The sequence below is a fragment of the Sciurus carolinensis genome, chromosome 14 (genome assembly GCF_902686445.1).
Source record: "Sciurus carolinensis chromosome 14, mSciCar1.2, whole genome shotgun sequence".
Lineage (NCBI taxonomy): Eukaryota > Metazoa > Chordata > Mammalia > Rodentia > Sciuridae > Sciurus > Sciurus carolinensis.
This window is the reverse complement of record NC_062226.1, coordinates 84,491,003-84,516,024: the sequence shown is the minus strand read 5'-3', so window position 1 is coordinate 84,516,024 and position 25,022 is coordinate 84,491,003. Positions and strand designations below refer to the sequence as shown.

General features: G+C 35.3%; 1 protein-coding gene across 12 annotated transcripts in view; it reads right to left on the bottom strand.

Annotated features, from left to right (window-relative positions):
• The window catches only part of Rmi1 (RecQ mediated genome instability 1), a 167,533-nt gene that overhangs the window by 142,316 nt on the left and 195 nt on the right, over positions 1-25,022 (bottom strand). For 2 of the 12 annotated variants that reach the window (XR_007104893.1, XR_007104894.1), the window contains exons 2-3: positions 23,584-23,611; positions 18,547-18,627 (exon numbers count right to left, since the gene is read on the bottom strand). Coding sequence is in view for 9 of the 12 variants with exons in the window: in XM_047524088.1 (XP_047380044.1) it covers positions 2,159-4,036 (1,878 nt within the window). In the remaining 3 variants the exon portion in view is untranslated. The other 10 variants (XM_047524088.1, XM_047524089.1, XM_047524087.1 and 7 more) reach the window with 10 other exon arrangements.

The window sequence follows — 25,022 nt, the reverse complement described above, 5'->3', positions numbered from 1 at the left end:
ACTATATTGCTATATTGTGAGTGTTATTGGCCGAATTATATTGCTGTATTGTATGCATGTACAAATATGTAATAAATTCCATCATTCTGTATAACTACAATACACCAATAAAAATGTGAAAAAAAGCATAGCAGTAAAGCAACAAATAAGCATAATACAATATACATATTAGACTGAATGATGCACAGGAGGGCATGTAAATGAGAAGGGAATTCATGAAAATACTACAATGGGCATTTAAAACGTAAACTGAGTTGGAAATATGATTTGGGGAGACAGGGGAATCTAGGAGTATAGGCACTAAGAGCATGAATATGAAAGTGAGAGTATATTCCTGTACATATATGAGGAACTACAAATAATTTGCTGTAACTAAAACATAGTTGCAGAGCAGGCAGAGAGAGAGTACTGGGGCATGATGTAGCTAAAAAGGAACTCAGGGGTCATATCATAAAAGGCCTTACAGACTAGATCAGGAGTTTGGACTTTACCCTGTAATTAAGGGAGTGAGAAGAGACTGATATTAAAGGCAAATGACAAGCAAACAAAAAGAAACTTATTTAAAAAGATCATTCTGGCAATATTACAGAGAATGGTTTAAGAGAAAAACTAATTACCAAACCAGTAGAATAATTCAGGTGAGAGAAAACTACAAACAAAATCAAAGCACTAAGAACCAATATTAGAAGGATGAACTGTTGTTTTTACAGCAAGACAGAATGAAAGGAGTAAAAAGTCAAATTACGGTCTTTAAGCACCATTCATAGAGACAGGATGCAGAATATTTAGAAAAAAGAAAATAAAAGATAATGCCATCCCATTTAGGTCTCTTATTGTAAAAGAGATACACGAGTATATAGGCAAGATTACTATTAGAGCATACATCAACAGTATCTGTATTCTTATGCTTTGAACTATGATTATCATCCTTCAAACAATGGAAAGTATTTTTAAATCTTCTTATTCTATTATCATTTTTTAAGTAGTTACCCTCCACATATCTCCTGTCAAACTATTTTCACTAAAATAAAGCACAATGTCTTCATTTTATTACTTAAGCATTTATTTACTGTTTTAAAATTCAAGGCACTTTAATTTAAAACTTTGAAAGATTAATTTATGTAAGTTTACCTCTCAAGTATAACTTTGTAACAGCAAAGTGGAAGAATGGTAAACAGCCTCCATTTAGAACAATCAGCACTTAACCGTAGAACTAAAGGAAAACTTAAAGGTATAGCGAATTCATCTAACAACATGAAAAATGCCTATTTTAATCTGATAAAGAACTACTTAATAATGATGAAATTTTTCAATGGTATTTAAAATAAGTTATTCTTAAATAAAGCTTTGAATCATTCAATATAATCTCTGAAATATCTAGTTAGCAAGGTTTACTTTAAATATGCCAAATATTTAAAATTAGCAAACTAATTAATTTGCTTCTGAAGGCCTGATACCCTGATCCACTAATTTTATTTTTTTCCCTAAGAATAACAATACAAAGAAATCATTTTGGGTATCAACATATTAGCAGTAAAATTATGTTTATAATTATTAACTTCAATAATATGACTCATCAAGGAATGTCAACACAATTCTTAGCAATCATTCTACATGAAATAAGATAAAAACAAATTTATTAATAGTGGGTCACCAAATTCCTTAATCTAAGGAATTTTACTATAAAAATTCATTTTTAAAAAACTCTACACATATAACCAACATGATTAAATATTTTTAAACTAAACTGAAATAAGCTATGAAACATTTTTTCTTTCTATAAAAAGCAAGTTTTGGGGCTGGGGCTGGGGCTCAGTGGTGGAAAGCTTGCCTAGCACATGTGGGGCACCGGGTTTGATTCTCAGCACCACATAAAATAAATAAATAAATGAAGGGTACTGTGTTCACCTACAACTAAAATAATATTTTAAAAAAAAAGAAAGTTTCAAAAATAAAATTGTGAACAAATTCTACATATTTCCTTGTTTTGAATTGCTCTTAAATACTATTAAAGCTTCGTGCAGTAGCACAAGCCTATAATCCCAGCTACTCAGGGGGCTGAGGGTAAGGATCATGAGTTTAAGGGGAGCCTGGATGTCACAGCAACTCATTGTCTCAAAAACAAAACAACAAAAAACATATAACATATTTTAGTAAATTATTTATTCAACCTCTTCTTTAGGTTCTCAAGGTGTTCCATATTAACATCTTGTAATGCAAGTACCACTGCTCTACACAAGGAAGGATTAAATGAAATAGTCATCAGACAGCACAAATCTATTAGATCTCTTTGACATTTCTGCAAACCTTCTTGGAACTTTTGGTATTTAAGAGGATCCTTTTTTAACTGTTTCATTTCTGGTACTGAAAATCCTATCAAACTAGTAAGTATTTCATCTACAAACTCTACATCTAGGTATGCAGTACCATCAGAAACCTTTGCAGTAATATTCCAAATGCCACCAGAACTTGAGAGATTTCCAGTTAAAGTTACAATAAATGCTTTGATTTTCACTGTAGTAACTTCCTTTAGTTTGTTAGCCATTAGAACAGACAAATAGATAAATGGTGGAGAATACAAATCCATGCCAGTAGAAAGATCAGAGCTACTCTCTGATGATCTTAAAGAACAAGTCTGTAAATGGAACCCATTTTCACTAGAAATTTGTGAGGTTTTTTTGGATACATCATTAACCAGCTCTCTATTTAATATTTTGTCATTTAAGGAATATTTATCTGAACTGTTGATGATTTGTTTTATTCTATAATCTGTCTCTGAATTTTTATCTTTACTTGTAAAATCACGGGCTAAGGGTACATTACAATGATCCGAAAAAACACTATTGTTTTGGTCTCTAGCAGATGGACAAGCAAAACACCTATCTTCATGAGTCCTTTGTTCAGATAAATGTTCTCCATTCCATTTACTATTTTCTTGTTTGTAAATCAAAGAAAAATCATTCAGAGTATTAGGTTTATGTGAAAATCTCTCTATGCTTTTATCTTTGTTTCTGTTCAAAGTCAATGTCTGCAATTCTCTAGCTTCCATTTGTTCTTTCTGGACAGTTTCTTCTAAAAGCAAGGCCTCCTCCAATGAAAAGTCATCTAATTCCCCATCAGTGAAATGCACAGATTGGTCTGGTGGTTTCTCCTTTGGTCTTGGAGAAACAAATCCTGGCTCAATATCTGATTGTCTTATGGGAATAGTATTTGAGGAACTACCTGTGTGGAAACATCTTTCAAAGGAGGTGTCATTATTTGTTGCAAGTTCATCATTTTCATCAAGACTTGCCAAGAGTTCCTCATCAGAAGGTCCTAATGCAGGATCTAGAACATCTGTAACTCTGGGAATGCTCTGGTTAGAATTATTTGATATGACTGAAACAATGGGATCCGGTTCCCCAATTAATCTTGCAAGTACTTTTTCTTGCGTATATTCTTCTAAAAGAGCATCGACTTCACCTCCTAACACCTTTACATTTTCTGGTTTCAATAAGAGGACACCAAGACGGAAAGAAATGTTTCCATAAATCAAAATTTTTGTACCTGGAGGAAGATCACTATGAAGAGCAGGTACAGAGTGGTATTCCATTCCCTGTAGTTGTACAATTCCATCAGTTAGCTGCAGCATCAACATTCGTGAAGACTTTGCTTCCCAAGGTTTGGGGGTAACTTGTGTTTCAGCTGTAACTAGATCATTCATTGTATTCTTTCCTCTCAACTTCTGTATCTGGGAATATGCAGGCTGACTTACATCAACCAAGGAATTAATCTGTAGAGCATAAAATCCATTCAATTCTCCTTTTGGAAGTTCTACAATGCCATCAGGTAAAAGAGGGTATTCCAAATCTCTCAGATCAGTAAGTAGCCATTGCTCGAACACTTGTTTGTTTATTTGTGCCTGACTCATAGTAACATTATTATTTTCTTCTTGGATCCAGTTAATACAAGCTTCCAGCCACATTAGAGGTACTTTAACATGCCATGTAGCTAATAGCCAGGTTTCAACTCTTGAAGCAATACCAGTTACACTCATTTCTTTTAAATAAAAGAGATACTATGTCTCTGTTACCTGAAAATAAAGTAAATATTATGATAATACAGTACATTTAAATACTGCTACTACAATTCTCTAAAATGTACAAATAGGCATAACCACTATATCCTTTCTATTTTTCTCTCTTCAGCATCTTAAAAATCTTTGACTTTCTACTTGGCCAAATTCAAACATCACAATAATCAGATGGTATAATGAGAAAAGCAAATATCTTAGATAGATATACCTAGGTTTGAAAGCTGGCTGTCAAATTACAGCTATATGATCTAAATTAAGTTTCTTAATTTGTCTAACCCAGTTGTTTCATTCGTAAAGTGTCAATGACACCATCTACCTAACAGCATTAAGAATTACAGTGGGCTGGGGAGATAGCTCAGCTGGTAGAGTGCTTGCCTCACAAGCACAAGGCCCTGAGTTCGATCCCCAGTACCACAAAAAAAAAAAAAAAAAAAAAAAAAAAGAATTACAAAAGTTGGGTGCAATGGCACATGCTTGTAATCCCATTGGCTCAGGACGCTGAGGCAGAAGGATCATGAGTTCCAAGCCAGCCTCAGCAACTCAGCAAGGCCCTAAGCAACTCAGTGAGACCCTGTCTCTAAATAAATACAAAATAGGGCTGGGAACGTGGCTTGGTGGTTGAGTGCCCGAGTTCAGTTCCCTGTACCAAAAGAAAAAGAGAGAAAGAGAATTACATGAGCCAGGTGTAGGGGTGCATGACTCTAATCCCACCTACTCGGGAAGCTGAAGCAGGAGGATCCCAAGTTCAAGGCCAACCCTGGCAACTTAGCAAAATGTTGTCTCAAAATAAAAAGTAAAAATAAAAAATAAAAGTAAAAAGTGGGAATACAGCTCAGTGGTATAGAGCCCTTGGGTTCAATCTCTAGTATCTTTAAAAAGAAAAGAATCACATGAATAATATTTATGAAGCATGCTGTCAGATCTAGGAAAGATAGTGAATAGTAGTTATTATATTAAAATAATAACCAGATTCTAATCAGTTAAACTTTAGCTTAAACAATGTTCACTAAGGTTCTTTATCTACCTGTAATTAACTCTTACATTTTATTCCCCTATGTTTGGCCAGTTAGTACTTAAATATGCGGTCTAAGAAAAAAGTTATATCAGCTGGCACGGTGGCACACACCCTGTAATCCCAGTGGCTCAGGAGGCTGTGGCAGGAGAAACACAAGTTTAAAGCCAGCCTCAACAACTTAGTGAAGCCCTAGCAACTTAGCAAGACCCTAAGCAATTCAGCAGATCCTGTCTCAAAATAAAAAATAAAAAGGGTTGAGGATGTGGCTCAGAGGTTAAGCACCCCTGGGTTAAATCCCCAGTTCCCCCGCCCAAAAAAAAAGTTATAACAAAAAATCCTATAGTTATTTTTATTTTAGAGTATATGATCAATTTCTACATTGGATAAAGTCCTAGACTTCACTGAAATTAGTAAACTGACACTTTTTAATAAGTTCTTGAACAAAAAAAGTAAAAGTAACAGCAGACTGGGCTGATATAAAGCATCTTATTTCTTTCACTAAACATTCTCAATAGTCCTGTCAGGTAAATAAGTAGTAGCAAGACAATAAGGATTAATCCATCACATATTCACAAAAGTTGAATCTATGTCTCTTACGAATGAAGACTATTTTTGGTATCAGGAATTGAACCCAGAGGTGCTTAAAACCACTGAGTCACAGCCCCTGACCTTTTTTATATTTTATTTACAGACATGGTCTTGTTGAGTTGCTTAGGGCTTTGCTAAATTGCTGAGGCTGACTTTGAACTCTTAATCCTCCTGCCTCAGCTTCCTGAGTTGCTGGGATTACATGTGTGCACCCAGCCAAATGAAGATATTTAAGAGGTAGAATTTATTTAAGTTTTAATTTGTCTATAAGAAAACTAACTTGGAACAGCAGCACAGAATTTGATGACAGCATTGAAAACTGGTTGTTCAGCAAAGTACTCAAACCCTCTACTGCTCAGAAATGGCCTTGAGGGTTAAGACAAGTAGCAGTTAAGGGTTATAAGATGAAGCTGTAGAAAGAATTGCTGGCCTAATTTCATGGGTGCAAGTTTTGGGGAATTCTGTTATTTGTCAGGGTAGAACAGAGGCTATACAGAATAAAACTATAAGGCTGGAGTGAGATATACAGAAACAAGAAAATACAGAAACTATGAGAAAGTTATTCTTTCTGTTTCCTTACTTCTACAGTTACCTCATAGGACTACTGTGAAAATTAAAGATAGGAGGGGCAGTAACAGAGGCAGTAGTGCCAGGCAATCTTTCACTTAAACATTGTGACCTTAAACAAGTTCAACTTCAAAGTATCGTACTTATCTGAACTGTAAAATGAGAATAGCAGCATTTTCCTTTTAGGTTCGCTATGAATGTTAAATTAATATGGGAAAAGCAGCAGTTGGCACATAGTAAAACCCAGTAAATGTACACTATATTATTAAAGTACCTACTATAGCCAGGTGTGTTCATACACACCTATAATCCCAGCTAGTATGGAGGCTGATGCAGGAGGATCCCAAGTTTAAGCAACAAAATGAAATAAAAATCCAGGGCTGGGGATGTAGCTCAGAGGTAGAATGCTCCTGGGTTCAATCCTATTACTGCAAACAAACAAACAAAAAAAAAAAAAAACCCTTAGTTATTTTTATTTTAGAATGTATGACCAGTTTCTACATTGAATAAAATCCTAGATGTCACTGAAATTAGTAAACTGACACTTTTTTTATAAGTTCTTTAAGAAGAAAATAATACACCTACCTGAAATTTTAGGATTTTGAACTCTGAAAATGCTAATTTAACAACAAAACTATTTTACATTCATCTTCAAAAACAGCTGAAAGATGTATAGCACACAACTGACAAATGCAAAGAAAGAAAACTAAAACTTCAGTTTATTCTTGATGCTAAGGCTACCAATTGAACATCTTTTCATATTTTCCCAGTGACAGACTCCTTATCATTACTTCTAATTATTCCTCTTTTGTTATATATTTCCATCCTAGCACACAGTAAATGCCAGATAAGTGCTTGCTATCATTAAAAAAATTTTTAAATACCCATAAAGGAGAATATAGAATCACATAGCTCTCAGGAACCTACAGGGAATGAATTATTAATTTAATAAACTATTAAAATTTATAGAAAGGTGGATCAGTGCTACATGACTATAATCCCAGAGCTCAGGAGGATGGGGTAGGATGATTGCAAGTTCATGACCATCCTCAGCAAATTAGCGAGGCCCTATATAACATAGTGAGACCCTGTCTCAAAATAAAACAAAAGAAGGGCAGGAGATATATCTCAGTGGTAAAGCACCACTGGGTTCAATCCCCTATACAAACAAACAAACAAATAAATAGGGGATATTAGGTCATTTTAATTATGGAACTGGTAAATCTTTATATTGAAGAGAATGATTAAGAGTATATACATATATAAGTATTATGGGATGGGGATATAGCTCAGTTGGTAGAGTGCTTGCCTTGCAAGGCCCTGGGTTCAATCCCAAGCACAGCAAAAAAAAAAAAAAAAAAAAAAAAAAAAAATATATATATATATATATATATATATATTATATATTTATAGGTTGTGGGGTTGTGGCTCAGTGGTAATGCACTCACCTAGCACATGTGAGGCACTAGGGTCAATCCTCAATACCACATAAAAATAAATAAATAAAGGCATTGTGTCTATCTACAACTAAAAATTATTTTTAAAAAGCAGTACATATATAGATATATACACATACATACATATTTAATTCTACATGAAATCAATGGGAAAACTCAAAAGTAGGAAGATCTTTGCCTGTTGTGATGAAAATTAATGTAGAGTTGAGGGTGGGTGGCACATACACATAATTCTAGCTACTCAAAAGGCTAAGGCAGGATTCAAAGTTCAAGGCCAGCCTGGCAGACTTAGCAAGACCCTGTCTTAAAGTAGAAAATAAAGCTGAGTATAGTGCCACATGCGTGTAATGCCAGCAACTCAGGGGGCTGAGGCAGGAGAAGCACAAGTTCAAAGCTAGCCACAGCAATTTAGCAAGGCCCTAAGCAATTTAGTGAGACCCTATCTCAAAATTAACAAAAGGCTTGGAATATGGCTCAGTGGTTAAGGGCCTCTGGGTCCAATCCTTGTTACCAAAAAACAAAAAAAGGAAAGAAAAAGGTCTAAGGGCCAGGCACAGTAGTACTTGCCTATGATCCTAGCTTCTTGGGAGGCTGAGACAGATGGATCACAAGTTCAAAGTCAGCTTCAGCAAATTATAAGACCCTTTCTAAAAATAAAAAGAATTGGAGATGTAGTTCAGTAGTAAAGTACCCTGGATTCAATTCCCAATACTGCAGGCAATTGGCAGTGGGGACAAAAAATAAAAGAAACTATGTAGGGTCAAACTGACATGTCTCTGTAACAAAAAAACCAAGAGTCTTTAAACCAGCTCTCTGAATTATCAAGTGAAAATACTTCCTGAATGTTACAAAAAATAAAATATAGAACAGGTTATACAGTATGCTAACTTTTGTACACAAAATACAGGAAAATAATCACATTCTTAATTACATGTATATTAATGAAGGACCTCCAGAAGGATACACAAGAAACAGAACTTTAAGTACATGGCTACATTCATTAACAAGAGTAAATGCTTCATGGTTAGGAATAAGATATATTTCAAGAGTGATAAGTGGACACTAAAACCATGCAGCATACTGGGATAGGGGATCTAGGTGTAACTAAAACTCCAAGAATCCAGCATACCTTGCACAGGGCAAAAGACCAAAAACAGAACAGAAGTCATGCTAGAATTAGGGGGAAAATGTCCTACCCAAAATGTACCTGTGGCCTATGGAAGGAACAGAGGCACCCAGGGGATAGAAACTGGGTTTGCATAGCATGTATAAGGGTATATAACACACACAGGGTGGTTCAGAACTAGGCTATTCATAAAAATCAAAATCCCAAATCCTTAGTAAAACAACTGACGTAGAGCTAACTGGCCAGTGCCAAACCAAGAAAACTCCAAAACCACACAAAAGGGGAAAACTCCTATTCAACATGAGCCAGCACACCAAAATTATAGTGTACTCCAGGAAAATTATAATCATGAGCCACAGCAGCAGACATAACAAGTAGGAGAATTCACACCTGCAGAAAAAAATTTTAATTAAGAATGTTAAAGAGAAGCTTAAGACAAATAGAAAACTTATGCATTGGAAAGTACTTGGAACACAATAAAGAAATATTAAGAAATTAAGCAAAGAGGGAAAAAAAAAAAAACTAAGAAGTAGTGAAGACAGGCTCCAACAGTGAAAAAAATTATAGCTTTAGAAAGAGAAACTAGAATAGGTAAAGAAAATATTTTTTAAAAGATAATGATTGAAGGACTATGGACATGGCTTAATAGTAGAGTGCCTGCCTAGTATGTGCAAAACCCCTGGGCTCAAATCCCCAATCTGGCAAAAAGAAAAAAAAGAAAATAAAATAAATTTAGGAGGAAATTACAGTATTCCTATTTTGCCAAAGAGGATAATAGAGATATTAAGTTTGGAATTTTATAGAAAAATATAAAATATATTTAGGGATAAAGATAGGAGTATTGGAAAAACATTTTATAAACATTCTGAAAATACGTGCAAAATGGATTTTCCTTCCCCTGGTACTAGGATTAAACTTCAGGGGCACTCTACAACTAAACAACATCCCCATCCTTTTTATATATATACACACACACACACACACACACACACGACACAATATCTTTATCTTATTTATTTTTATGTGGTACTGAGGATCAAACCCACTGCCTCACACATGATAGGATCTTGCCAAGTTGCCAAGGCTAGCCTCAAACTGGCCTATTTGTTGCCAAGGTTGGCCTGTTCTGCCTTGGCCTCCTAAGTAGATAGAATAGATGGGATTATAGGCGTGTTTCATCACTCTTGGTCAGAATGAATTTTTAAAAAGTCATAAAACTTAGCATGACTCTGTATCAAAATAAAAAATAAGGGCTCAGGATGTAGCTCAGTGATAGAGGGTTTGCCTAGCTGCCACATCTATTTCCTGCCACTCCGACACTTGACACGGCTCTGTTGGAGTAGAGGATCCAACACTTGACACGGTTCTGTTGGAATAGAGGATTCAACACTTGACACAGTTCTGTTGATCATCCTCCCTCTTGGAGGCCATCGGCGTGGCATGTCTCCATGTGTAGTTGCTTTTTAATATTAATAATCAATATATCATTAGAAACTTATTGGATAAACACTGGGAAGGTTTTACTGTATTGGGACACAAAATAGTGCACAGTGAAAATTTAGCAGTAATACATAGATAAAATATACGAAAATAAATAATTGTAGCTGTGCTCGAGTTAAAAGGAGCCTTGTGATTACTTTAGTATAATAATAGATGGATAAAGAGGCATTTCTCTGAGCTTGGATGTAGTGTTTAGCCTTTGTTGCTTTCTTAGTTTTAATAGTTGATTCTAGAGATACTTTACATAATAAAAACATTTAGGTTAGTCATAAACATAATTTGTGCTTTTCCTATGTTTAGTCTAATTCTATGAGAATCAGAATAAGATTGTAGTTCGCCATTATATGAAACAGAATACGCTAAATATTAACTATAAGTTGATTTCTTCGCCCTTTAATAATAGTAAAAGCTTTTCACTTTTAAACACTGGAGTTCATGGTGGGGGTGGTTTCTCAGAAATTCTAGTGATGTGTTTGTTCTAAAGGTTGAAGGCTAGCAGATCATGGTGCTCTCAGTTTAGCTGGGAGACAAGGTTGTTTTAGTTTAGCTAGGAGATAAGGTTGTTTTAATCTAGCTGGGAAATAAGGTTGTTTTGGTCTGGGCTGTCATACAGAGAGAATGTGTACTTTGAGAAGAAGCATAGATTGTACTTTTGAAGGTTTTTCTTATTTTAAACTAACCATAAAATGATATAATCATTACTAAAGAAAAATATCTGTAAAAAGACTGGCAGAAAAAATAAAGACAGATTCAGTCTCAGAACACTTGGTGTCTCTATGTGCTGTTTCTCCACCGTGCTGACACGTCCCATCCACCTAGGACCCCTGACCAGCTAGGGCTAGAACCAGGCACCTAGCAAGTGCAAGTTGATCTGGGCTTTAATCCCCAATTCGGAGGGGAAGAAAAGCCATAAAATTCTAAAAATAAAGAAAAGTCTAAGAATGAAACAATGTCAACAAATCTTGGAAACCAGAACACAAATAGGTAAGGGGTACATAACTTAGCAGGCATCAGAAAACTGAATGCTAAGTTGGTGTTAAGAACAGTTTAACACCCAGAATAAAAGGCAATACTAAGTAGTCTGGAAGGAAAAAAGAGGATTCTAAAATAATATTGATTGGAAGACGCGCTAAGACATTTTAAACTATAGCAACACTAACTCCATGTCAGAAACTTAGATTTCTACTTTCTGGAAAGGAAAAAAAGAGATAGTCTGTAGCATACAGACAACACAGTACAGCTGAAGGCAGACACACCAGACTGAAAATAGGGAGAGGGAGTGAATTCTTATATACTGAATGCTGAACATATACTACTCTGTTCATCTACAAAGCTTCAAGAAATATCAGGGACTAGTCCTATTCTCTCTAAGAAAGAGACTAGAAAAATCTTTTTCTGGGCAATCTTACCACCAACAGAAAAGACCTAAAGATACTAACATGAAAGATTCCCAATTAAACAGCCCAAATTGATACTGCACCCAGATTCAGAGCTTCAATCAGCTTTCTAGTTTCCCACTCTTAATTATGACAAGTTATCTAATAAGAAACTGTATCAAGCTGGGCATGGTGGGGCACATCTGTAATCACAGCAGCTGAGAACGGTGAGGCAAGAGAATTGTGAGTTCAAAGCCTAAGCAAAAGCAAGACACTAAGCAACTCAATTAGACCCTTTCTCTAAACAAAATACAAAACAGGACTGGGATGTGGCTCAGTGGTCCAATGTCCCTGAGTTCAAACCCTGGTACAAAAGAGAAAACTGCAATGAGTTGACTATGGAAATGAAAACTTCAAAAAGCTATCATTAATATCCTCAGGCAAGGGCTGGGGTTGTGGCTCAGTAGTAATGCATCCACCTACCACATGCAAAACATTGGGTTTGATCCTCAGCACCACATAAAAATAAATAAATAAAATGAAGGCATTGTGTACATCTACAACTAAAAAAAATATTTAAAAAGATATATCCTCAGGCAGATAAGATATCATATTCATTAAATAAGAGTAGGATGCTACAACAAGGAATAGGACAAAAAAAGAACTCTGAAAATTAAAAATGACAACAAACTTATAAACTCAGTAGAATGAATGGAAGATAAAGTTATGAAAATCTCCAAAAGCAAAACATTAGTACAAAGAAATCAACAGTACATAGAAGGAAAAACAAAAACAAAAAGGATTCCCAGGAAGTTTTGATAAACTAGAAGTTCCAAAAAGAAAATGAAGGAGAGAAAATAATAAAAAATAAATTGTCCAGAACATAAATACAAGGGCTTCCATATGGAAAGGAACCAACACAAAGGATATCACCATAAAATTTTAAATACAGGGATAAAGACTCTCAGAGAGGAAAAACACAACAAATAGGTCATATTAAGAGTCTACAGAATCAAAATGGCTTTATACTTCCCCATGTTAGCTAGCAGGTTATTTCAAATTTCTGAATGAAAAGAATTTCTAACCAATAATTCTTCACCCAGGCAAAGTATCCATCAACTATGACAGTGAAATAAATATGATCAGACTAGCACAGTCTCAATTTTTGGAATAGAAGATGTGTTCTAACATAACAGAGAAATAAATCAAGAAAGAGGAACACATGATATCCTGGGTCTTACACAAAAGAAGGATAAACATGGTGAAGGGTATTTACAGAATATAAGAACAAACAGTCAGAGGACCTCAAAAGAGATTATTTTTTCAACCAGATGAAATTGTGTAAGACCACTATATTCAGGATTTCACATAGTCATTTTTCTTGGTTTACTCTTGTGTTACACTGGATCACTGACACTCTCAATGTGGAGAGGAGATTTAAGCAACCAAAGGAGTTAGGAGGATGATGATATACAGAATATTGTATTACATTTATTTCCTCTGAAAATAAAGCAAGATAACTCAAGAGAAAAACAAAGGTTGTACTTGTATACTACATGACCTAGTTGTAGACATCATTTACATATAGACATCATATACATAATACACACTCTAAATACTAATCAGACAAAAGTTGTAACACATTCAGTGAGATTCAAAAATGTATGAGGATGGAGATAAGGCACAGTGAGAAAGATAAATGGAAAGAGACCAAATCCTCATCTCTAAGGTAAAAGTCAACAGAAAAACTAAAACTGAAAAATCAAGAAGGAGCAATCTATGCACGGTTTTCAGATCTATCAAAGTAAACACAATATAGAATCCACTTGAAATGTTTACAGTAATTGCTTCTGGGGGAAATAAAAGGCAAGGGATAATTTTTTCAAAACAACTCTTTAGCCTGCACATATGTAATCACAAGTTCCACAGAGGCTAATGCAAGAGGATGGCAAGTTCAAGGCCAGGCTCAGCAACTTAGCAAGATCCTGTCTCAAAACAAATTTTTTTTAAAAAGGACTGGAGTGGAGCTAGTAGTAGTGCACCCCTAGGTTCAATTCCCAGTATGCTGTTGCCTTGCTTTGTTTTTTGGATGTTATCCCTCACTTATTTTTCAGGGTCAAAGACAGAACTCAGGGTCTTGTGCATGCTAGGCAAGCACTTTGCCATTCAGTTAAATCCCTAACCCCTCAATCCCCAGTATGGCAGGGAAAAACATAAAACATACATACTTTAAAATTTGATATTTAAATGATTTATGTGTAACACATTTCTTCTATCTTCCATGTTCCACTAATTTCTTTGCACTGATGTTTAATGTTTAGAAGTTTTCCTTTTTTTAGAAGTTTTCCTTTTTAAAATTTTTTTATTTGTTCTAATTAGTAGAATTCATTTTGACACAGAATACATAAATGGAGTATAACTTCTTATTCTTCTGGTTGTATATGATATAGATAGAAGTTTTCCTAACTTCATCTTCCATTTGTTCTGAGTTTTTCATTATTGCTACTAGCAAAAAACAAAATAGCACAAGAGTATGTGTTTTAAAACTTAAAGGTATTGCTGGACGTGATGGTGCACACATTGTCAATACTTCAACACTGTACTTACAATAAGGCAAGTGAAATAAATAAAAGGCGTATAGTTTTAAATAGAAAAAATAATATAAAGAGAGAGACCTGCAGACCAATGGAACACAACAGAGAGCCCAGAAATAAACTCTCATGTGATAGGTCAAATCATTTTTTACATGGGTGGCTAAGTCTATGGGAAAAGTATAGTCTTCTTTTCAACAAATGATATTCACATGCAAAAGACTTTAAATGGATTTTATCTTATAACTTCTCTGTGAAACACACCCTATGTTAGGACTATAAAAAGACAACACACACACACACACACACACACGCGCCACAGATTGAGAGAAACATGGGCTAGATTTACATTCTATGTAAAGAATTCTTGAAAATTAGTAAGAAAATGAAAAATCTTAAAATGAGCAAAAGATATGAGTACACACTTCACAAAAAAACATGCAGATGGCAAACACAAACACATGAAAAGATGTTCTCAATCATCAAGATTACAAATAAAATTCTGTTCACAATAGCCTCAAAAAAAAAAAATAAAATATTTGGGAATTAATCTAACCAAAGAGGTGAAAGACCTCTACAATGAAAACTACAGAACATTATAGAAAGAAACTGAAGAAGACCTTAGAAGGTGGAAAGATCTCCCATGTTCTTGGATAGGCAGAATTAATATTGTCAAAATGGCCATGCTTCCAAAGGCTCTATACGGATTTAATGCAATCCCAATTAAAATCCCAATGATATTTCTCATAGAAACAGAAAAAGCAATCATGAAATTCATCTGGAAGAACAAAAGACCCAGAATAGCCAAAGCAATCCTGGGCAGGAAGAGTGATGCAGGAGGTATCACAATACCAGACCTTAAACTCTACTATAGGGCAATAGTAACAAAAACGGTATGGTAGTGGCACCAAAATAGACAGGTAGACCAATGGTACAGGATAGAAGACAAGGAGACATAACCACATAAGTACAGTTATCTCATACTAGACAAAGGTGCCAAAAACTTACAATGGAGAAAAGATAGCCTCTTCAACAAATGATGCTGGCAAAATTGGAAATCCATATGCAGTAAAATGAAATTAATACCCTCTCTCTCACCCTGTACAAAACTCAACTCAAAATGGATCAAGGATCTAGAATTAGGCTCAAGACCCTTCACCAAACAGAAGAAAAAGTAGGCCAGAATCTCCATCACATTGGCTTAGGACCAGACTTCCTTAACAAGATCCCATAGCACAAGAAATAAAAGCAAGAATCAATAAATAGGATAGATTCAAACTAAAAAGTTTTTTCTCAGCACAGGAAACAATCAATAATGTGAAAAGAAAGCCTACAGAGTGGAAGAAAATCTTTTCCACACACTTCAGTCAGAGCACTCATCTCCAAAGTTTACAAAGAACTTTAAAAACTTTACATCCAAAATACAAAGAACCCAATCAATAAATGAGCTAAGGAAATGGGCAAACACTTCATAGAAGAAGAGATACCGGTGATCAAGAAATATATGAAAAAGTGCTCATCATTCCTAGTAATTAGAGAAATGAAAATTAAAACCACCCTAAGATTTCATCTAGCTCCAATCAGAATGGCTATTATCAAGAACACAAGCAATAATAAGTGTTGGTGTGGATGTGGGGGAAAAGGCACACTTATACATTACTGGTGGAGTTGCAAATTGGTGCAGCCACTCTGGAAAGCAATATGGAGATTCCTCAGAAAGCTTGGAATGGAACCACCATTTGACCCAGATATCCCACTCCTCGGTTTATACCCAAAGGACTTAAAATCAGCATACTCCAGTGATGCAGCCACGTTAATGTTCATAGCAGCTCAATTCATAATAGCTAGATTATGGAACCAACCTAGATGCCCTTCAATTGACGAATGGATACAGAAACTAGGATACATATACACAATGGAATATTACTCAGCCATAAAAAAAGAATAAAATTATGGCATTTGCTGGTAAATGGATGAAGTTGGAAAATATCATGCTAAATGAAATAAGCCAAGCCCAAAAAACCAAAGGCCGAATGTTTTCTCTGATAAGAGACAATATGCATGACAGTATATAACGAGGAAGAGGTGGGGGAAAGATAAGAATGAAGGAACTTTGGATGGTGGAGAGGAAATGGGGTGGGAGGGGGTGGGGGACAGAAAGATAGTAGAATGAAACAGTATTACCCTATGTATATGTATGATTACATGAATGGTATGAATCTACATTGTTCTACAATGGTTCTACAATGGTTCTATGGTTCTACAACCACAGCAATGAAAAGTTGTACCCCATTTGTGTACAAAGAATCAAAATGCAGTCTGTAAAAAAGATTTTAATAATTAAAAAGAAGATTACAAATAATAAATTCTAGCAAGGATGTGGGGGAAAAAGGAACACTTATACACTCTTGGTGGAATTGTGAATTTGTATCACCACTATGGAAATCAGTATGGAGGTTCCTCAAAAGATTAGGAATGGAACCACCACATGACCCAGATCCCACTCCTTAGCATTTACCCAAAAGAACTTTAGTCAGCATGCTATAGCCATATATGCATACAGGTTTATAATACCACAATTCACGACCGCCAAGTCAAAAAGACCAGTCTAGTACTCATCATAATAGAATTTTATGCAGTCATAAAGCACAAAATTATGTCATTTGCAAGTAAATGGTGGAACTGGAGAAAATCATGTTAAGTGAAATAAGTCAGACTCAAAATCAAAGGTCAAATGTCCTCTTTCCTATGTGGAAAATCAAAAGCTTTCTCTCATATGTGGAAGCTAGAGAAAAGGAGGGAAAGAGAGAATTGTCATGAAAATAGAAGGGAGATCAGTAGAGGACAGAGTGGGGGAATAGGGAAGGTACTGGGCGAAATGAAATTGAACAGCTCATGTGTATGCACAAATATATCACAATGGATTCCACTAATTTTATAGTTATAATGTGACAATAAAAATGTGTGTGTTCATACACTTTCTCTTTCTTTCTAAATACATATATATAGTTATTGTTGTTTTTGTTTATGAAGATAGGCACTTGCTACATTGCCCAGGCTGGTCTTGAACTCCTGAGCTCAAGAAATTCTCCTCCCTTAGCCTCCTGAGTGGCCAGAACTATAGGCACATGCCACCATGCCCAGCTTAAGATATTCAATATTATTATACAGTAGAGAAATGGAAAATTAAATTCACAAATGTTATACAACTATGCACATATTAAAATAACTAAAATTGCAAAATAACTGACAGCTGGGTGCAGTGGTGCACGCCTGTAATTCTAGTCAGCTTGGAAGGCTGAGGCAGAAGAACCATGAGTTCAAAGTCAGGCAAATCCAAAGTCAGACTTGGCAACTTAATGAGGTCCTAAAGTAACTCAATGAGACCCTGTCTCTAAATAAAATATAAAAAAAGGGTTGGGGATATGGCTCACTGGTTAAACACTGGGTTCAACTCCTGGTACCAAAAAATAAAAGTAACTGACAATACCAACTACTGGAATTCCCATTATTGCTAATGAGAATGCAAAATGGAACAGATGTTTTGGAAAACAATTTTTCATTTTCTTAAAATGCAAAACATAAGATTACATATTGCTAGGTATTTCATAAAGCAAATGAACACTTCTTACATTCATTAAAAACCAGACTGTGAATGTTTATAGCAACTTTATTCATGAACACCAAAAACTGGAAACATGTCCTTCAATTGGTAAATGGATAACAAAGCAAGGTATACCCAAATAGTAAAATACTATTTAGTAATAAAAAGAAAAAATTATTAATGCACCCAAAAACAGATGAATGTCAAATATAGTGTGATAAGTGAATGAAGCCAAAGAATATATAATTTCATTTATATGACATTCTTGAATATTTAACACTACAAAGAAAACTATTCAATGGTTGCCAAAGGCTTGAGGTGTGGAAAGGGGCACAAAGAAACTTTGGGATCAATGAAACTGTTCTAAATCACGACTGCTGTGGTGGTTACATTGACTACAGGTACATGTCTTTATCAAAACTTAGAGAAGTTACACCAGAGAGTATAAATTTTATTGAATGTAAATTATGCTCCAATAGAAAAACTAAAGGTAAAAAAACAAAAGAATAGAAATATAATAGCTACCTTTCAAATAAGCTAAGGAAAACAGAACAATTCAAGAAAAGGCACAGAGTGGATAAGTGCTATAAATAGAAACAGTACAAATCTGTTAGCAACAATAATGAACATGAATAGGTTAAACTCACCTATTAAAAGATACTGTCAAATTGGATAAACCAAATCCAGTTGAATTCTTCATCTAAAACAATGTGAGACCTAAAACAAAACTAACACCAAAATATGAAATTAATTACAATAAAGGCATGTTCATACACAGAAGCTTGAAGGGGAAAAAGAAAAGAATGGTGGGGGCGGATCTCATGAAAATCAAAAGGAGATAGTAGAAGAAAGGAACCCAAGGGTAGGAGATGGGGAGGGACTGGGAAAATGCTGAGGAGTGATATTGTATATTGTGTACATGTAAAAAGTATAATAACAAATGTCATTAGTATGTACAACTATAATGCACAAATAAAAATGTGTGGAAAACAAAGATTAAAAAAAATGTATTTTAAATAAAGGGGTGTTAAAACCTCCAAACATGATTCCTTGACATCAAAGCTTAGAAACACCTTTTCATCAACACTAAGAAATCTGTACTCATATAACTTAAGAATTCAAAATGCAATTTAATTGCACCTGTTGTAATTTTTTTTTTTTTTTTTTTTTTGGGTGGGTGTTGGGGATTGAACCCAGGGCCTTGTGCTTGCAAGGCAAGTACTCTACCAACTGAGCTATATCCCCATTCCTTATAGTAATTTTTTTAATCTAAAAAATTAAGCTAGTTCTATAACTCTTAGTTGCACTGATTCACTATCATACTTATTTCCTCCACTAAAATTTAAACACCACAGTGCTGGCAAATGAACTTAGTGTAATTTTCAAAGGTGTTGTGATAATGTGATTATGGTCATTGGGTAAACTGAAAGGAGAACAAAGTACACATTCAGTAGTTATTAATTATTTCAGTGAATTATAAAGCATAAATGTACAATTACAGTTAAGTTGCTTACATAATGTTTTATCCTATACATCATTCTGAATATAGTATATGCCCCTAAGTTATTATTTGCAGCCATGTAACACAAATGCTATTTTCCACTTGAACCTATTAAATATCAGATGATACTGTTTAGATTTTTAGGAGGAGGAAGGAACCAGCAAGAAAGGAAGACTCATTGTGAACAGAAAAGATCAAGAAAATTAAATGAAAAGGACAAAAAATGAAATGAAAAGGATGGTTTCAGAGATATTAATCCTATATTCCAGCAGGCACAGGCATATAAACAGAGAATTAAAGATAAAGATTTGCTAAAAATAAATTCCAAACTTACTTGTTAAGATTTTAATTTTTTCAAAATACTTTTATATTTGCAGTATTATCTAAACTTCAAAATAACAATGTGTGCCAGACAAGATATTATCATCTGCCTGATAGACGATGAAACTGAGGTACAAAGATTAAGGCATAAAGATCATACCAAGCAGTAGACCCAGAGCTAGAACTTAAATTCTAGCTCATTTCTATTCCTATACATTTTTCCAGACCCTATTAACTTAAGCACAAAGGGAAAGTGGAGCCAGTCCCTCAGATAAAATCCAAATAAATGATCATTTTATAAAAGTATCACACTGTTTTTAAAACGAACAGACTTTTGACAGACCATGTAAATAACGAGCTTACCTAGTGTACTCTAAATTATTTCATTTACAAGGTCAAATAAAAGAAAAACTTCCACTTTTATCTTTGCGTCAAAACGACAGTGTTAGAGCTAAGTAGTATTTTTCCTTTCACTGTAACACTAAAACACCACATAGAATAATTCAAAAATTTTTCAAAATATTGCAAACTGACATTTTAAAGCTATGTGTCATTTTTGTTTTAATTCAAAACAAGCACATCCTTGTATGTGCTACTGAAGATACTAACAAAACTCCTTTCAGCCTACAGGTGGATCAAATTCTAAGTAACACTGTTCATTAAACTATAACAACTAAATTGTTCTGTTAATGTGTGCCAGTCCTAATTAATAATTCCAAGTACTACCCTCCAGATTTGAATCTCAACTTCGGGAGCTGACATATTATAATTTGATAGTAATGTTATCATAACCAGACAGAAAAAAACACAGGACATTAGAAAAACACAAGCAAATATTATGAGTGATACATTGACAAGCACTCAAATATAGTTATTCTCAAATATTTTACCAAAAAGTTAAGAACGTGAGGGGCAGGGACTGTGGAGACAGCTAAAAGCATGTCTGTTACAGAGTTAGTCATCTAGCAGCAAAGTAGAGGGTATGATTAATCCAGAACACATATATAGTCCCTACAACATGTAAGAATTTTAATAAAAAGATGATTAAAAAACAGGATTCTTTCCTTCAGACTACAAAAAGTTTGTTAAAATGTTTAATTCACGTAGTGGAGCATGCCTATAATCCCAGAGGTTGAGGCAGTATGATCACTTAAATTTAAGGCCAGCCTCAGTAACTTGGTGAGACTAACTCAAAATAAAACTTAAAATGCTTGGAGTGTGACACAGCTGTAGAGCACTTACCTAGATGTGCAAGGTCTAGGGTTCAATCCCCAGTACTGGGATAATTTTAAAAAATAAAAAAATAAAAAACAACAACTTTAATCATATAGGATCTAATTATGCAGCCCCCCGCCATCCGTCATTGTACCCAAGGGCACTCTACCACTGTGCTACGTTGCCATTTTGAGGCAAGGTCTCGCTTGCCAAGTTGCTCAGGACCTCATTAAATTGCTGAGGGTAGCCTCAAACTTGCAACCCTTCTGCCTCAGCCTCCCCACTTGCTGGGATTACAGGCATGCACCGCCATGCCTGGCTACATTACACAGTTTAGACTGGTTTTCAATAAATGAGAACCTTAATAATTTGGTAAATTTTATTACTAGCATCTAGTCCTTCAGAGAATTCTTAAGGTTTTCATCCCTTCCCTTCTTGAGAAATTGAGCACAGCAGCTAGAAGCAGCTCAGAGGGAGAGTTTAGCTAGGGCAGCACAATTTCCCATTTGATGATACACAAATGATTCTCCAGAACTCCACTGAACAAGACAAAAAATAAATTTGGAAAAGATGTCTTTTAAATTGTGCATTAAGATATGTTCATATTATATGATTCGCTTCTTTTAACTTTCCAGAATTGATGTCAAGAAATCGATTAGAGGGGCTGGGGTTGTAGCTCAGTGGTAGAGTGCTTGACTAGCACATGTGAGGCACTGGGTTCCACCCACAGCACCACATAAAAATAAATGAATAAAATAAAGGCATTATATCCTTCTACAACTAAAAGTTTTTTAAAATAAAAACAATTAGAAATAACAAGTAAGGACAAGGGGTTGGGAGTATAAGAGGTAGAGTGAGTGTTCACACAAGGCTTTATGTTCAATCCTGGCACCCCAAAAAGAGAAATAAGGACAAAAATTTATGTTAACACTGTGTATTAGTGTTTTTTATAATGTGGGGGATATGGGATACAATCTAAATGTTCGACACTAGAAAAAAATCAGAGACAGTACGTGACATTGATGAAATAGAAGGCTATGGAGTCTAAAATATTTTTTCAGGCTACTTAATGACATGAAAATATGTCCATATTTTGTTAGGGAAAAGGCCACATACAAAATTACATACAGCTCAATCACTAATTTCATAGTCAGGAAAAATTGTTTAATTAGCATTTTCTGCCTGATAAACTTGGCAGATCACACTATTCTACATTCCACATCTTAACTAACAACTAAACAGAACAGAAAAATACTCTCACCACTAAAATTGACTTACAATTTTCAATCAGCGTCATGCATGCAATTTTTAAAAACAGAAAAAGCTACCATTCTTTTGGATACAATATATGGCCTTCAATCAATAACTAAGACTTAAAAACACTAAGTTTTTGTTTGTTTGTTTGTTTAACTGTTTTGTTTTCTGGTGGCAGTAGAACCCAGGGGTACTCTTCTACTAAGCTACTACCTCCCCAACCCTTTTTTATTTTTAATTTAGAGACAGGGTCATGCTATAATACATAGGCTTACCTCAAGCTTGCAATTCTCCTGCCTCAGCCTCTTAAGCCACTGAGATAAATGTGTGTACCACCAGGCCCATTGGCACTAACAAATATTTAAATCCATTCCACATGTCCATTATCTTCATCTAAAAAGTAAATGTAAGTCCGGTGTCTTAATTTTGGGGGGGATGATCTCAAGGTAATTTTGGAATTCTGAGAAGGTACTCTGAAAATTAGGGAGGAAAAATCTATGACTAAAATCAGAAAAGTAATCAGAGGAGCTTTTTGTAGATCTTAATGTAAGAAAAAGACATAGAATAAGTTTAAAAATCTGAAACCCAATTCTACTGTGACCCTGGACATGTTTCTTACCTTCTTAGTCTTAATTCTCTCCTCCATGAAACAAACAAACAACAAAAACCCCAAAGATAACCACAACTTACTCAAAAAGACTGTAATTAAGCATTACTGCACAAGGTCTGGCACACAGTGGGGAATTCAGGAAATGGTAGTTACAAAAAATATGTAAATGACAATCCAGTCGGCTAGTGTACAATGACAATTATATTAGTCTAACTAAAATAATACTACCTCTAAAATCACTAAAGGTCCAAAATCATCACTACACCATTACACCATTTGTTCCAATTACACCAGACAGGAGTCACTGAATGAATTAAATGAAATCACAGGTCCTTGAATGAGCACAGGTTTTTTTGTTTGTGATGCTATATACAGAGCTTAGGTCACTCTGCCACTAAGCAACATCCCCAGCTCTGGGCACAGGTTTTGTATTGTTAAATTGAAAACTCTCAATTTTAAATAAAGAATGAAAGGATGGATAAAAGACAAGAGTTCCCTGTTATTGAAGGAGGAAACCTAAAGAGAAAATAGGATAAGACATATGTGGGGAAGACTAAATAACAATCCCACAATAGCATCTAAAGAAAGTTAACATACTACAGTCTAGTCAAGACAGTGGTGTTAGGAGGAAGCTAGTCCTATACAGAGCTGCTTGCTGTTTCAGTTGGATTCTCACTCTTCAATGCTTAGGAAGGCAGAGTACCACAGCTGCAAGAAAAATATTAACTTTTGGAAAAGCATCATTATGGGGCTGGAGTTGTAGCTCAGTGGCAGAGTACTTACCTTGCATGTGTGAGGCACTGGGTTCAATCTGCAGCACCACATAAATAAATAAAAATAAAGGTATTTTAAAAACTAAAAATATTTTAAAAAACAAAACGTCTTTAAAAAAATAAAAGTATCATTATTACAGTACTCTCATATGTGCATATTAGTGTTAAACGTCCAGATTTTCAGTGACAGACTCAGTTAAACGTTGCAAATCCTGACTAGCAGATTAAATCTCCATAACCCAAGTATTCCTAGCGCTTTCATACATTCATCAATTCTTGGATGAATGTTTAATAAAATCTTAACTTTGTATCCTAGAATTAAAATCTGGATTCAGTTTTACCTCAACAAATACATTTTTCATGGTGGGGCCATTTAAAAGTTGCACTAACATTTAAAGAGAACTTTTAGAAGCTGCACAACCCCAAAGGCTAAGTTCTAACAGTATTGGTTGAGGTATCTTAGGAGAATGTAAATGTTAGTGCTTCACAAAGTCCCCAGTTCCCCTAACCAGAGTTTTCTTCCTAATCACGCAAATATTTATGGATGAATGTAATTATTACAAAGCTATTTAAAAGGATGCTGCTGTAAGTACGTTGCAAATTACTCAAGAAATTGTTGTAACAGTGACGAATCAGCACACATTCATCACTTATATATTGGTATACATGTGTGCACATGTGTGAAGATATATATATATATGTATATACACACACACAAGTATTTCTAATAGCAAATCTAGCCTTATGGGTAGATTACAAAATCTTTATGCTTCAGCTTGCGTTTGGAATGATAGATGGAAGATGGAAGGCTGAACAGTGATGTGGAAAGCAGGTACTATCAGAGCAAAAGAAGTCATCAAAACTTGGCGCAGGGGTCTTAGAAATAAGTAACCAAACACAAAACAAATGTAAATGGATCCTGCTAGAGGGGGAGTTAAATGAGGGCCAGGATTTGTTTTCATCACTGCCCAATCCCATGACTCAAGGCAGGCGCTTTAGAGTTGAATGAACGGAACGTCGATGTCTGCAACGTACTTTGCGATTTGCATTTTAGGAGATGAACACAATGCTTAGTCAAGTTTTTCTCTAAATAAACTACAACGGCTACACTATAAATACTTGTATCACAGGGCCCATTAAGAGAAAAAAGAAAGAAAAGAATGAGAAGTCTCATTAGAACGGAGAGCCCTGGCCCTGGGCTGAAACCTGAGCAGCCCTCCCGGAGTCCAGGCTGGCCACGCGTTCTCCCGGATCCCGCCCCAGCGATTCGCGGGCCGCGAACCGCCAGCTGCGCCTGACTGGCGCGGTGGACCGCTACAAACAGCGGGCCTCCGAGGCGTGGGAGGGTTGCACTTACCACCGCGCAGCTCGTCCCGCAGCCCGGCAGCCCGGGAAGGGGAGGAGGAAGTCAGGGAGGGAGGGAGACGCGAGTGTGAACTGTGGGAACAG